We start from the raw sequence: 15,653 nt of genomic DNA, 5'->3' as shown, positions 1-15,653 counted from the left end.
TGTTATTGCACATTCATTTAAAGTGTCGCAGTTTGCAGGTTTGAAATGTTCACAGTTGTGTTTCAGTATTGCACTTGATTTCAATCTAGTAGCTGCCATCAAATTGTCTAGATTGTCCAGGGCCTAGAACCTAGGTCTTTGCTGTGTTCAGGGCCTGAATGGCCCTGGGGTAGAAGCTGAGCTTCTGCAGTGGAGCGGACCCTGCTGGCCAGGTTCTGACAGTCATAGTGGTGATGGGAGCACTTTTCCTCATGGGAGTGTAGGCTGGGATCAGGAGGATTGACACGTGGTCAGACATGCCTAGATGAGCTAGCGGTCTAGCCTTGTAAGCAAGCTTGATGTTGGTGTATACCTTATCCAGTGTTTTTTCTCCTCTTGTTGCACATTTAACATGCTGATAGAACTTGGGTAGTACTACCTTCAGGTCAGCATGATTGAAGTCCCCGGCGATTATATGAACTGCCTGTGGGTCTGCGCTCTGTCCACTACTGATGACGTCATGTAGCCGCGCCAATGCTAAGCTACCATCCGCGCTAGGCGCGATGTAAACAGATGTTATGTACACCGCGTTGAATTCCCTCGGGAGGTATGTGGGTCGGCATTTAACAGTCAAGTATTCCAGGTCTGGGGAGCAGTGGCTACTTACAGTTTTCGTGTTTAAGCACCAGCTGTCCTTCGTAGATATAATGAGGCCGCCTCCGCGCGTCTTCTCACTAAGCAATCTACAGGCTATTACTGCTATTGCAACCATGTGCTTTGAGCTGTCAAACATCTGCTGAACAGGCATCATCACAACAAAAGCTTGGCAGGTTGGTAGCCTAAAGGTTAGAGAGGCCGGCTAGCAATCGGAAAGGTTTCTGATTCGATCCCCGCCGCAGGAGCGAGCTGCATGTAAGCTGGTGATCATATCTTGGGATTGCTGGCATCATATCTGAGGTGCCTACAACTGCCTTTGTGCCCTTGAGCAAGGCACTTAACCCCTAACTGCTGACTCTGCGCCTAGAGCAAAAAATATACATTTTGTTGTACTCTTGTGCAATGACAAAGGTTGAATTTGATCTCAGCCCTGCAAGACTGATCTAGGAGCAGTGAACAGTGCTGATCATGACTGGTTACGCTACGTCTAACGTCAACTTCCTTGGACAGCTTCAAGCAGGGGGCCGTTCCACTAACGTTGATTAGTATATCGGCGATTAAAATAAATCAGGCGATCAGGCAACTCGGGATTGGTATTCAAGCCTCAGGTGATTCCTCGAACGAGGATCAGGCTTGTGTCAAGAGTGTTCACAGAACACCGGCTTAGAAATCCTCGATATGGGCGCGTGCACGCAGACATAAAGAGCCCCGAAGAGTCAAACTGTCGAAATGAAGATTGTTCTTTATGAAGGCGACAAATAAGATGTAAAATAGTGTAATACTGCCGCAATTAACAAGGCGAGGGAAATGGTTTGGCAAGAAATTGCTGACCGATTAAATGCGTAGGTCATACTAGCCCCAGTTATTGTTATATGTTCATATTTTAATAAATGAATATTTACTACTGTGGTGATATCAGCAGCAGGCTACTAACAGCCATATCGTCACGATGGCATAGTGGTATTGACTGCTGCCATGGTATTTATTCGTCATTTTAAGACGGTGGTTCAAATCCCTCTTCAGACACACTTTTTTATTGCATTTCGTTGTCTGATTCTAATCTAAAATCTCATCTAAAAAAGTATGTAGGCTATAAAATGATGGTGCAGGCTAATTTACAAGAACTGACACGATTACAATGGTGTTTGAAGCCTTTCTGAATAAATTATGTTCTTCTAGCTGAACCCTGGATTTGGCATAGATAATTTTTTCTTATGATTACTGATGGATAGATGATTCACTTAGACAGATATATATATATACTGTATATATATATATATATATATATATAGTAAATCGATTTGCATGAAGGCTTCGGTTAAATGTAAAAAAACAACAACATTAAGTTAAATCAAGTCTTGAACCGGCAGCCTTCGGAACTCTAGCTGGCTGCCTTAACCACTGCGCCAGCCACACCGCTGTAATAACAGCAATACAAGTTGAAAAACATACCTATTTTATTTTATGTTTTACACTTTTTTATTTATTTATCTATCGATCTATCTATCACACAATCAAACTATCTATCGATTGATCACACTTTCAAAATATCAAATTATCTATCTATCACACAGTCAAACTATCTATCTATCTATCTCGTAAAAAGTGGGAACTAATATTTCCTAAAAAACACTTGATGGAACTGTCGTTCGGGATATAGTTTCCGCCTGTGAGACAATTTCGACACACGTATTACCCAGGGTTTCCGTTAGAAAAAATTGCCGCCGGACATCGTGTCCGGGAAGATTTCGATTTACCGGACAAACGTGATATATTCCGGTCACCATATTAAAATATAATAAAAAAAATAAATTCAAAATCATATTTTTTCCCCCCAAATCTAATATAGCTGTTTGTCGCGGTGATTACTGTTGTGTAGCGGCCTATATATGCCATTTAATGTCTATTTCTCATCCGATACGATTAGATGCGAGCTATATAATATATAATAATATAACATGATTCGCATGCGCGCTATGCCATTATGTCCAGCGCTGAACGGGCGCATCGATCAATGAACGGACTCCACATTACGTTAACTGAAGTTTGTTAAATTGTTTGGGATTAATGTGAGTTTTCTATTTTCTCTTTCCAGTTTTACCCTTTTTTAATCAATAAAACAACGTCATTTCTATAACCATATATCTCCGCAACTTGCAATGCGCATTAGCCGTATTGTAACGGTTTTCCTCGTTGACTTGGTTGTCCGGGGTGCCAGTCAGGGCGAGGCCTGACAATTTTAGTTAGTGTGGGGTTGTTTTAGTCAGTCTTTAGTCAAGTTAAACCTTTACAAGCGCTACATGCATCAAAACATGAACCCTTTTTTGTTATACACATGTGAATAGGTTATTGTAATATTATAGCATTTTGCACAACAGACGAAAATTAGTACACAAAGGACATGTGTTGCAATTCAGGTGCACTGTATTGTCACGAATAAACAAAGAACTCTCAAAAAATCAACTCAAATATGCAACCAGCGTTAACTTGGGAGTGTCCAGTTCACAAACTCCGATAGGCTTAGTGGTGTCGGGTTACCCGCGCTGCTTTAGATGAGCAGCTCCTGCTCTCTCCCCAGCTCCGGTGCAAGCGTATGACATTCCCAACGGCCTTGTATCCAACTGTATCCTTACGGGGCATTGTATCCAAAGGAATCATTACGTTTCATCCAGCTCTTCGCGGTCCGAGTAGGCTAAAACATTTACCGAGACGCAGACAGCAGACGCGACCTGCGGCACAAACACGAACGGACGGAATAATCCACTTCCTGGTTTGTTTGAATCATCCCGCTCTCAGCACTCGGTGAGAGACACCTTATCATTTCGCGTCGTCTGTAGAGAACGGGGATTGGATGATTTACGATTGGATACCGGCAGCGTGTGACGTGTGACAGCGTGTGAAAAAATCGTGGAAGTGACAGTCGGCGGCGGAGACATGGCAGATGTGTGACCTTGCCCTCCCCAATGCGACTTCGGTCCGCAGTTTTAATTCGGTTACAGGCACACTGGAGAATACGGGGATTTTTTAAAATAGAAGGAATCAGAATGTGAACTTTAGCGAATTGTATTCAAATTGTGCTTAGAGGGAATTATTTTCACCGGACATTTATGTCCGACGAGTTTTCAATTTGTCGGACTTCAACCAATTTTACCGGACAAAGACCAAATTACCTAAACCAACCTCTTAGCCTGCTCGCGACCAGAATAACTCGGGAGGATAGGTTGCATAGCAACCAAACAGCGAATTATTTGAGCCTCATTGATGGAACCGAACGCAAGATTAAATTATCGCCGATTAGAACATTATCGCCGATTAGAAGATAATCTCGCTTAGTGGAACGGCCCCCAGGTCAGTAGGGTGCGTGATGATGGACTGTATTGACTTGCTTTGGTCAACAGTTTTTCCACCAATATTCCTCTTCCGCGGTTTCTGCTGAGCCCTGCAGTATGTTACATTGTTCCTGAAACCACGGAAGCAGCAAATAAGTCAGGAGAAACAAGTGGGAAACAAGTGGCTGCCAAGCCAGGATTATATGAATCAATCATGGATGTACACTTACATTTATTTGTGTTTCTTGATACTGCTGATGAATAATGCACCGAATTTCAAAGGCTGTTCTTTTCCTAACCTCTACTGTCTGGTCCAGGTAAGTTTTAGTTAGTTGTAGCCCTGTGGCCAAATCTGTTTTTTGCTGGGGCCAACTGCCACATAGAAAACTACCACAAAGCAGCAGGCACTTGAAATGGACTTCTGAGGGTTAACTTAATACAGAGCCAAAGATATACCTTGTATCAAAACTGATGCAACTGGGAAAGCAAAGCTGTAAAGCTGAATCCGGAAAGAATGACAGTGACAATAATCATTCAAGTGGGAAAATAGAAAACTCAGTCAGCTAAAAATAAGAGGTCATGTGATGTCAGCACGCTGTATGAGGTCCACTGAAAACCAGAAACGTGCACTTTCCCTGGCGGCGAACCGATGCGTACTAGCAGACACCCAGGGACAACAACCGTCCATCTACAAGACTTCTGCTCTAAGTATTCAGCACAACGAGGGACTGAGCTGGAGCACCATCTCTTAACGACCCTGACCCCTGACCCCTGACCCATCGCTGATGAACGACAACGACACTGAGAGTACACCCGGAAAGCTTGTTATAAACGTCCGGCTGGTCCATGCATATATACACACGCACACACATGCACGGACACACACACACACACACACACACACACACACACACACACACACACACACACCCTCGTCCATTCACACAGTAGCTGTTTAATTAACCGATAAAGGGAAGTGTCTAATTGGGGAGCCGGATTATTGTGTGTATGTGTGTGTGTGTGTGTGTGTGTGTGTATAGCATGTAGTGCAGCATGTAGAGCTGTGACCCACTCTCTAAAGAGGGCTGCTTGCTGCGTCCAGATGGAGGACTGACTAGGCAGTACCATAGAGTCCAAGGCTCAGCTAAGCCTTTTTGTGAGTAGTCAGAGCAGAGTCTCTCCAGTGTTTTTGAAGGAGGGAATAACTCACATTTCTGTGAGCACCGACTACAGCTGATGAAATTAGGAGATCTTAAGAAAACGCTCTGAAAAAAAAAGAAGGTGAGTGGTCTACCCCCCTGTCTGTAGGTCTACCTCCTATCTGTCAATCTCCAACCTGTCTGTAGGTCTACCCCCCTGTCTGTAGGTCTACCCCCTATCTGTCAATCGACAACCTGTCTGTTGGTCTACACCCCTGTCTGTAGGTCTACCCCCTATCTGTCAATCTACAACCTGTCTGTAGGTCTACCCCGTGTCTGTCAGTCTCACCCCGTTTATGGTTATGGGGGAACACTGTTGGAACACACCCCATTGCCGCTTGCGGTTATATTTAATTATATCTTAATACAGTAAAATAGCCAAAATATCTCTTTAATGACACCATCCTCTAGTGCAGTGAGTAAGTAGCTCTTGTGAGTCAATACATGGGCAGCCTTGTCTGAAGCCCTTCTGTAAATATAATTGCCTGTGTGGATTATGAGAGGCTGGTGAGGGTCTCCCCGGGGTTAATGCTTTAATCCTGCCTAAGTCAAGGAGCTGTACAGTGGCTCCACTAAGGGGTTGTCTGTTCAAATGACTGGATGTTTACAAGACATTTAATGTACAGAGCCATTGAAAATGCAGGAGCGTTTTGACGTATGAAAAAGGTCCATGTGTTATGGAAAGAGACATACTGCAGCCTTTTAATGCAACACAAAGCAGTAATGCTGTTTACTGTGCTGGGAATATAACAATTGACGTCAAAGATGTTCTATTTCAGTGCGGTGGAGAATGATGTTTTGTAAGTGCCTCTGTTCTGATTTCAAAGGGACTTTTTTTTTCTGAGGGCGATGTGAAAAGGTCAACACGGAAACTCACAGGTAGTTGTTTCTCCAGGCAGTTGTAGAAGTTCTTGGTCTGATTGGGCTTGAGTTTCTTTAGGGGAATGCGTGTCTCTCCGATGAATTCGTTGTGACGGAACTTGTCCTCGTCACACACTGAAATCCTGAGAGGGAGAGAGTACAGGAACCAGAGAGGGAGGCATATAAAACATCTGAATTCGGTGGGGGAAAGATAAGAAGCATAGTCATATTCAGGGGCGGATTTAGGATCGTAGGAGATCCGGGGCTTAGCCCAGAGGGAGAATATAATGTGCGCGCAGAGCGCGCCGGAAAATTTTGCCTTCAACCTTCAACTTACCACCACCTTAAAGCGGACAAAAGGCACTGGAGAACACATATACATTCACACCCTTTAATGAAGCAAACTAATTGTGGTGGTTCTGGGCACAGAGGGAGGTCAGCACACGTAGCTCCCCCTGCCAGTCACCATCATTTATATTTGTATAGAATTACATAATTGATGGGCTGAGGCTAGTTATGTTACAGTATGTATATCAGGGCAGACTCTGTGCTCACCACTTATATTGTATTTAGAGTCTTGTCCTGTGTTATATGACGATATATTACATGTATTGTTGGCCTGTGTATAGTACTGTGAAATCAAATCCCCCCTGGGACATTAAACAAACTTAGTTAGTTAGCGTTACATCTTAGGATAGATTTGAGTCATGTTCTGTATACATACATACTACCATAAGGGCATACTTAATGTGGTTACTCCATGTTTACTAGCTGTAACATTAACGTTACATCATTCTTTTTCACTTGTTACTCAGTCAACCAGAGTGCAGATATCAAAGACTATCAGCCTGTTATTCACTTTATTTGTATAAAGTGAATAACCACTTCATTCCATCTGTTTTTCAAATAAAGTCCATTCCATTCCATTCCATTCCATTCCATAAGTATTATCCTTTGTTTGATTTCTTACCATGTACCGTAACAGTACCTTGCTATGTTTCATTTTCATTATAACATAACGTTATGTTATGATAGCCAGCTAGCATTAGCAAACCGGAAAAGTAGTGTCAGTGAGTCAGTCACCTTTCTAATTGATTGATTGATTGAAAACTTTATTAGAAGATTTGCAGAAGTAGGTACATGAAAGTACATATTACATACAAGGTCAACTAACAGGATAAAAACCCAAGAAAGCCACTGGCTTATTTCAATTGGGGTCCTTGATTCTCAATTCATCGTTACATGTAAGACCGACAAAACAAACTAGTACTATCTACAAGATAATACAGACAAATAACTATTATTATCTACAAGATAAAAATACATCCATCATGGGAAGAACAATACAACAAAACATCAGGTATGTACAGCGGGTAGGACATGTGGGGACATACACCACAGGTGGGGGCGGGGGACAAAACACAAAGTATGTACAGTGGGTAGTTCGGGTCTTTTAATCTGATTTTTGATTTAGAGGGTCCAGTTACGGACTGCAGCCTCCTGTAAATGTTTTTTGAGAGTGGTTTTGAAGGTGGGCAGTGTTTTGCACTCCTTTAAGATTATAGGAAGGGCGTTCCACATTTTTACTGCATAGTTTGCAAACGAGTTTAACCCCTTGTTTGTGGTGCAACGCGGTTGAACGTGGTTCGTGGAGCTTCCTCTGGTGTTGTATGTGTGGACGTTGTTCACTTTTTGGAAGTATGTTGACAGGTACTTGGGTGTCTTTGTGGTGTAGCGTATCTTGAAGACCAGGCCCAGTGCAAGCTGCTGCACTCTGTCAACTACTCGTAGCCAATCAAGGCTCAAAAAATGAGCAGCGGTTAGATGTGTCCTAGGGTTGAGGCCTAGCAGAAGCCTAACCAGTTTATTTTGGGCTGTCTGGAGTCTTGTTTTATGGGCCTTTGTGGTTTATAGTACCATGATGTTACGGCATAGTCGAAGTGACATTGAATGAGAGCTCCTGATAGGGTCCTAATAAGATTCACAAACCTGAAACATCATCTATGTCATCACTGCTGGTGATGTCATTGTTGTCAGCTGCTGATACGGCTGCTGCAACAGTTCTTGGCGCTTGTTTTGTTGAAAACAACTTTCGGATATCCATCCTTACACTTTTGCAAGTCAGGCACTGATTGAGATCACTTCTTCTTCAGGGCAGGGTAGGCTACGCAGTATGCAGGCTAATGTCGCGCAGCTGCTGCCTCTCTGTTGGACTCCGGTACTGCACGTTACTCACGAGAGTTTTTTTTTTTTTTTTTTTTTTTTTAAGTAAAACATTCGGGGCTTTTCAGAAAACATCCGGGGCTTGAGCCCCAGTAGCCACCCCCTAGCGCCGCCCCTGGTCATATTCATATCAATCTCAAGATACATAGCCGGTGTTACCACATACCCATACGATACAGAAAGGAGAGAGAGACAGTGGGTGAGAGTAGAAATGCTGAGATATTGAATGTCTGTAACATGCTCAGCTGCAATTTAGCTGAACAGGACTTGGGCCCCCATTCAATCAAAACCAGGGATAAGTGATTAGATAACACTATTCCTGTTCGCTGCGAAATGCCTGTTTGAATCAATAATTTTTTATTTAGTGTTAGGTGCCCAGGTTTGATTTAATAGGGAATTCTACATGAGTAAGAGTAAGAAAAACGCAAGTCTGCAGAAATGATAGAGAACAGCAGAGAAAAACAATAGTTATATTAGTAACACTTTCCATGAACTTAGGACCTGGTATATTGATCCTAGCCATGAATGGGATTGTATGGGTGAGGAATTATTGATGCGTTTATAACCTTTACTTCCCAAAGGCCTCTACTGGGAATGCCTGATAATACCTGGTAATAATGCATACCAGATATTTCATAAAACTGTTCAAGATTTTATTGTTGAACCTCTCGTTGGCACGTTCTCTCATAAGGGTTAGGGTGAACAGTCCTGTCCTTCTCTAGAGCATGTCATTACATTTGAACATGGAGTGAGTGTAGTGAACATGAATGGCGCTTATGTGAACAGTCAGCACATGCAACTATCAAAACTATCAATACACCTAGGTGAAACCATCCTATACGGATCCCCATCTAAACTCAGAAAGGCTGAACATTTTAAAATAAAAGTGGGTAACATTAATATCACAAGAAAAGAGGATATTACATACCTGGGCTCCATCTTAGAGGCAAATCTTTCCGGAGATAAAATGGCAGCAAAAGTAATCAAAAAAGTGAACCATAGAACTAGATTCTTGTACAGGATATCCTCACTTGTCAGTAAAAACACACTGAGGACCCTATCAGGAGCTCTCATTCAATGTCACTTCGACTATGCCGTAACATCATGGTACTATAGAACCACAAAGGCCCATAAAACAAGACTCCAGACAGCCCAAAATAAACTGGTTAGGCTTCTGCTAGGCCTCAACCCTAGGACACATCTAACCGCTGCTCATTTTTTGAGCCTTGATTGGCTACGAGTAGTTGACAGAGTGCAGCAGCTTGCACTGGGCCTGGTCTTCAAGATACGCTACACCACAAAGACACCCAAGTACCTGACAACATACTTCCAAAAAGTGAACAACGTCCACACATACAACACCAGAGGAAGCTCCACGAACCACGTTCAACCGCGTTGCACCACAAACAAGGGGTTAAACTCGTTTGCAAACTATGCAGTAAAAATGTGGAACGCCCTTCCTATAATCTTAAAGGAGTGCAAAACACTGCCCACCTTCAAAACCACTCTCAAAAAACATTTACAGGAGGCTGCAGTCCGTAACTGGACCCTCTAAATCAAAAATCAGATTAAAAGACCCGAACTACCCACTGTACATACTTTGTGTTTTGTCCCCCGCCCCCACCTGTGGTGTATGTCCCCACCTGTCCTACCCGCTGTACATACCTGATGTTTTGTTGTATTGTTCTTCCCATGATGGATGTATTTTTATCTTGTAGATAGTAATAGTTATTTGTCTGTATTATCTTGTAGATAGTACTAGTTTGTTTTGTCGGTCTTACATGTAACGATGAATTGAGAATCAAGGACCCCAATTGAAATAAGCCAGTGGCTTTCTTGGGTTTTTATCCTGTTAGTTGACCTTGTATGTAATATGTACTTTCATGTACCTACTTCTGCAAATCTTCTAATAAAGTTTTCAATCAATCAATCAACCGATGTTCTTTAATGTTGGTCCTCTGTGGCTCAGTGGGTATAGCATGGTGCTAACAACGCTTAGGTTGGGGGTTCAATTCCTGCTGGGACCATAACCAATGTAAGTCGCTTTGGTTAAAAGGGTCAGCTAAATGGTGTACAGTATAATACTGTATATACAGGGGAGTTTGGCAAATTATTTTAGGCCGCTACCCACACGGTTAACTGTGTTCCGAATGCATGATCCTTACAAGTTGTACCTTACAAGTTGTAAAGGTGACTAATCAGGCTTTCCAACGATATAAAATACAATACCAATTGGTATTATTAAAGGAGAGTAATAATCGACCGAAATACTTTTTTAGGAGTTTATATATATATATATATACGTGCTTTCTAGTTGTGAAATTACTTTTCTTTTTGTGTGTGTTTAATTAACCAAGATGTGGAGTGAAACAGCCCATAAATTGTAATTATGTTCCACTCATGAGGGGCAAATCTATTCCCAAGCAGCACATGGTACCTCCATAGCACAGTGACCAATGCTTCCTATGGACAGGTGGTGCGAATTTCTAAATGTCATTTAGAAGGGAAATGGGATTGCTGTCTGGGAATATAGAGAGGTCTTTCTCATTCTCTGTTGTTACTGTTAAATTAATCTGGTAGCAAAAACTCAGGCTATGAAATGAACAATACATTGGCAGACAGATGATAGTTTCATGGCTCATCCAGGAGGTATGGACAATCTCTAATTTTTCAATTTGGTCATCTCTGAAAAAAACTATTGAATTTCAGTCCAAAAGAGATGTTTTCAATATGTTGAAGTAGAGTAGCTAGAGAATCTGTCAATTTAGACGCAAAATATGAAAACAATCATGAGTATCATGACATCCATACCCATTTGAATAATTAGCTGATAAACAAGTGTTTGCTTTGACTCGCTTTCCTTAAGAGTGCCTGTGACATGGCAAGAATGTGAATATTCAATGAAATGGTTTCCTGAACAGAGACTATTCAAATATGAACAGAAAGAAAAGAAATGACTTCTATCATCGTATAGGCTTACTTTTAATTACAGTTTGCGATCGCCCTGGCAGAAAAACTGAAAAAGGATATTTGTTTAACATGATTAGGTAACACTTTCACAGGAGTGTGGACAATGTTTCGCTGCTTGATGATGAGTCGTTGGCTGGGTGCTGACTTCATTAACCTAATCTCTCATGGGAATGAGTGGTTCTTTTGTTTTCACAATGGTTGTCAATGACCTTGTTTACAGCGACCTTGTGTTTATGTTGATTTGATACAAATGAGAACACCCCCGTCATCATGTGGAACTGTTCAGATGACGTCTTAAATCAGTTTCTCAGGCTCAAAACATTGTATCATTCTGAAACTAGACTGCAGTGCTGATTTAGATGGTAAAGCAAAACAATCACATGTCACTTTCTTCTTGTCCAATAGCTCACTGTTCCAGGTAACATCTCATTCAGAAAAGTGTCACTCCACGTTATTAACAAAACGAACAAACACCCCAGATACCGCAGTGCAGATCCCTATCAATGTAATTCATTTCATGTTCAGGAGCAGCATTATGCCCTTTTATCAGACAATCAGAGAAATGACACAATGTTTTTGCTGCAGTAATTGATGAGGAACAGTGAGCTAGTCAGCGTGCATCTAGACCTGCCTATTATCTGATGAGCTGGAGGTATTTATGGAAGAGGAGAAGAATTTATGGAAGAGGGTTTCGTGCTCAAACACCAGGAGAAGAGGTGAATAATCAACACATGTTCGTAGAAGAGGCACTACACTCTCTCAGTAGAAAAATACAGGATTTTATTTAGCTCTGAATAAAACACATGATGATATGTAGTGAGTATTTACCACTGTAAATACAAGCAGTGTTAGATATGGGAATCCTCCATTTTGGTGTCATTAAGAGATGTCGTACCACAGTCATTAGTTTCTGTTCCACAGTCTGGTTCCAACCGCACGCACCACGGAAAACAGCCCAGTTGTACTGAATGAACTCCACAAACATCCAATAATAAACGAAAATGCTGTCACAACATGTCCAAAAGATTCAAAAACCAAAACAAACAAAAAACATAGCTGCAGTGCATGTCAAGTCAGACTTGCCACCTTCAATACCCTTGGCATCCCGACATAACAACCATAAATGAAACATGCCTACCCATCTCTTACCAGCTTGCCTACAGCGTGTCATATACCATATAGTCCTTGGGCCAAACCCCAAAATTGAACATTTCATTACCAAATTCTGGGCAAATTCTAGATGTGATTTTTAAATTCCTATACATCCCTAGATTATGTTTTGATATGATAGACCTTTTGGTTTGGCAGCTTATTAGTGCAGGGCTGCCAAGTCTCACGCATTTACCGTGAGACACACGCATTTCAACCAGTTCTCACGCTCTCACGCCGCAACTCTATTTCTCACGGCGAGAAATAACAATTTGTTTTACGGGACTTTTATTTTTGAAATTCCTTGAAAGAAAGCTACCGGACGTGACGTCCTCTTTCTGCACTCGCGTTATTATGCTTGCGCGTGCGCAGTCGGAGCGGTAGACCAGCGTTGCATCTGTGTTCACTGCAGCATGAAGCGGACGGCCAAAACGGTAGGTACATCTCACCTCATTCGAATTAGAATCCAGGTTCTTGATTAAAAATTTAATCACTTAACTGCTTGCGAGGTAATTGATACTGTGAGCTCGTAATTGTAAAACTAAACTGTGAGCAGTGAGCTCGTAAAAGGATATTTAGCGAAGTACGATGTTGGCCCTGGTGGTGGGCGGGGGGGGGGGGGGGGGGGCGATGTATCAGACGGATTTTCTTGTGCTTTTTATGTCATGTTTAGTTGTAAAAACTACCTCAAATCAGCACTTCTGATTTTGAATCATCATTGCATTTTGTCTGTTTAAAGATGTCATCGAAGCAGAAAGCAGGGAGCAGGAAGCAGGCAGACCTGCTTTCAATGTGGGCAGCGAAGGGTCAGCCCCCTTCCAAAAAGGTTGCCAGGTCAGAGGAGACAGAGGAATGTCAGGAGATAGTGGAGGAGGCAATGGAGGAGGCAGTGGAGGAGGCAATGGAGGAGGCAGTGGACAATCAAGGGGTCACAGATGTCAACAGACATATACAAGGCAACAGGCATCAGGCCAAAGAAAAGGCACTACAGGCAGCAAGTAGTATTGCACAGTTTTATGCCCCAGCCTCTGTTGGTGGCATGACAACACAAGAAGCCAAGGTAAGCTACAAGAAGTAAAAAAAATAATATATATAGTGTATGGGCTGGGCTTTACTGGCGGGTTGTTTAACATGATTTAGCTCTTAAATTAACCCTTTTCTGTTGCAGACAAGGAGAGCTGAAGTAAAGGTGGCAGTGACGATGGTTGAACACAATGTGCCATTTGCAGTGGCAGACCATTTTGGCCCATTGCTGAAAGATTGTTTTAAAGATTCCCCCACTGCACAGAAGTATAAGTGTGCCCGCACAAAAACATCGTGCATTATAAATAAGGCAGTGGCACCACATTTTATAAAGGAGTTGGTCATGAAGATGAGGGAAAATCCTTTCACATTGATCACGGATGGGTCAAACGAGGTATTACTTTTGACAGCCTAGAATTATGAAACACGGGACGTGATGTTATACTGTCCATTGTGCCAATGGATGGTACGCACATGAGGTTTGCCTTGATGTTGAGAGTGGCATGGGAGCTGTATCTCAGACATGGGAAGGATGTTACATTTCGGGACACATCATCAGTAGAGTACCTTTGAATCATGGGGTGTTTCGGCCTTTTCAACACTAGACACCCTCATCTAAGGCGGCCAGCTACAGGGTGATCAAGCCTGAGCTTGTGTCCCATGCCCAATTATGAGAATTGCCTGGTTGTTTAAATGGCGCAGCCCACGGGACTATGCAAGGCAGGGGTGTCCTCTTCCCTGAGTCAGGCCTAGAGCAGACCGCATACCTTGTTCACCCTCCTCCTGGAGGGTTCTGACCTGGGTTCTCAAGTGGGAGTGGGGGTAGGGGGGGGATTAGTGAGCGGGTCATGTTGCTGTTCTTTGAGCCCAGCAAGGGTCCTTCCGCTTGATCCATATCCACTGGCTGCTTCTTTCGGCTGCTTCAGAGAGTGATCTAATTGTCTGTCGCAGAGCCTGTCCATGGATGCCAAGGTCTTTCAGCAGCCTAACGGTGGAAGAAGCCACGAAACCTCTGCATCCCACTTCAACCGGATAGACTTTTGCCTTCCATCCTCGTTGTTGAGCGTCTGCTGCCAGTTCTGTGTAGCGCAGTTTCTTGCGCTCATAGGCCTCTTCAGCTGAATTCTCCCACGGGACTGTGAGCTCTATGATGTAAACAGACTTCAGTGAAGGGGACCAGAGTACCAAGTCTGGTCTAAGGGTGGTGGCTGCAATCTCGGGTGGAAAGATTAGTTGCTGGCCAATATGGACTAGCATCTTCCAATCCCGGGCCATGGCTAGCTGTCCAGCTTCTGGTTTGGTTGGAGGATGGTTGGACTTTTTCTGTCCCTCTCGGATGAATGTTGGTGCCGTGATGGAATTGGTTGCTTTCAAGGGCAAGGAGTTGGTGGTATTCCTCTTGCTCTCAAGATTTGCTGCCAGGCTCTTGAGGACCTGGTTGTGCCTCCAGGTGTAGCGGCCTTGTGTGAGGCTGGTCTTACAACCGGACAAGATGTGTTTGAGAGTCGCTGGAGTTGGGCAGAGGGCACAGGTTGGGTCCTCACCATACCACTGGTGAAGGTTCTTTGGAGATGGGAGCACATCATAGGTAGCTCTGATGATGAAGCTGATGTTGCTTGCCTCCATTCCCCAGAGCTCCCTCCAGCTGAGCTTTCTCCTTTCCAGACCTTCCCACCTCATCCATTGTCCCTGCTTTGCAAGAGAGACGGCCTTCGCGCTTCTTTCAGCCTCCTCCTGACGGCGCACCTCCTCGACCACCATTTTCCTCCTCTCTGATGTTGAGGCCTTACGCCAAGTTGGTTTACTTGCTGCAAGGCCAAAGCCTCCTCTTCCCAGCTGGACATGCCCCACGATGTCATTGTGCCTCAGGGCTGACGTAGCATGCTGCACCGCGTCAGATGGTGTCCATTTCCGTCCAGTTATAAGGGGTGGTACAGCATTGCTGATGGTCTGGTCTCTGGAATCCTTCAACGTCATCTGGAGTCTTACTTTAGAGCACTTGTACTCTTCGGTGAGGCTTGTGATGGGTAGTTCAAGGACCCCTTTTCCATAGAGGCCGATGTTGGTCAGACAGCGTGGGACACCGAGCCATTTCTTCACATATGAAGTAATGGTTCGCTCCATCTTCTCCACAGTTGTTATTGGGACCTCATAGATAGTGAGTGGCCACATTACCCGAGGGAGAAGTCCAAATTGCAGGCACCAGAGCTTGAGCTTCCCTGGCAGCAGGGTCTTGTTGATGTTTTCCAGACTGTTGGTGATG

The 15,653-nt window shown here is 43.4% G+C and overlaps 1 protein-coding gene across 1 annotated transcript in view; it reads right to left on the bottom strand.

Annotated features, from left to right (window-relative positions):
* Window positions 1-15,653, bottom strand: part of doc2b (double C2-like domains, beta) — a gene marked incomplete at both ends in the record, with an annotated part of 256,747 nt that overhangs the window by 15,119 nt on the left and 225,975 nt on the right. Inside the window, 1 exon segment of the mRNA XM_080528763.1 lies at window positions 6,042-6,168. Within this exon segment, the coding sequence (XP_080384889.1) occupies window positions 6,042-6,168 (127 nt within the window).

Source organism: Nansenia antarctica, assembly GCF_963989245.1.
Source record: "Nansenia antarctica genome assembly, chromosome: 4".
NCBI classification, from domain to species: domain Eukaryota; kingdom Metazoa; phylum Chordata; class Actinopteri; order Argentiniformes; family Microstomatidae; genus Nansenia; species Nansenia antarctica.
Note: the sequence above shows the minus strand (reverse complement) of the source record. Positions and strands in the feature narration are given on the sequence as shown.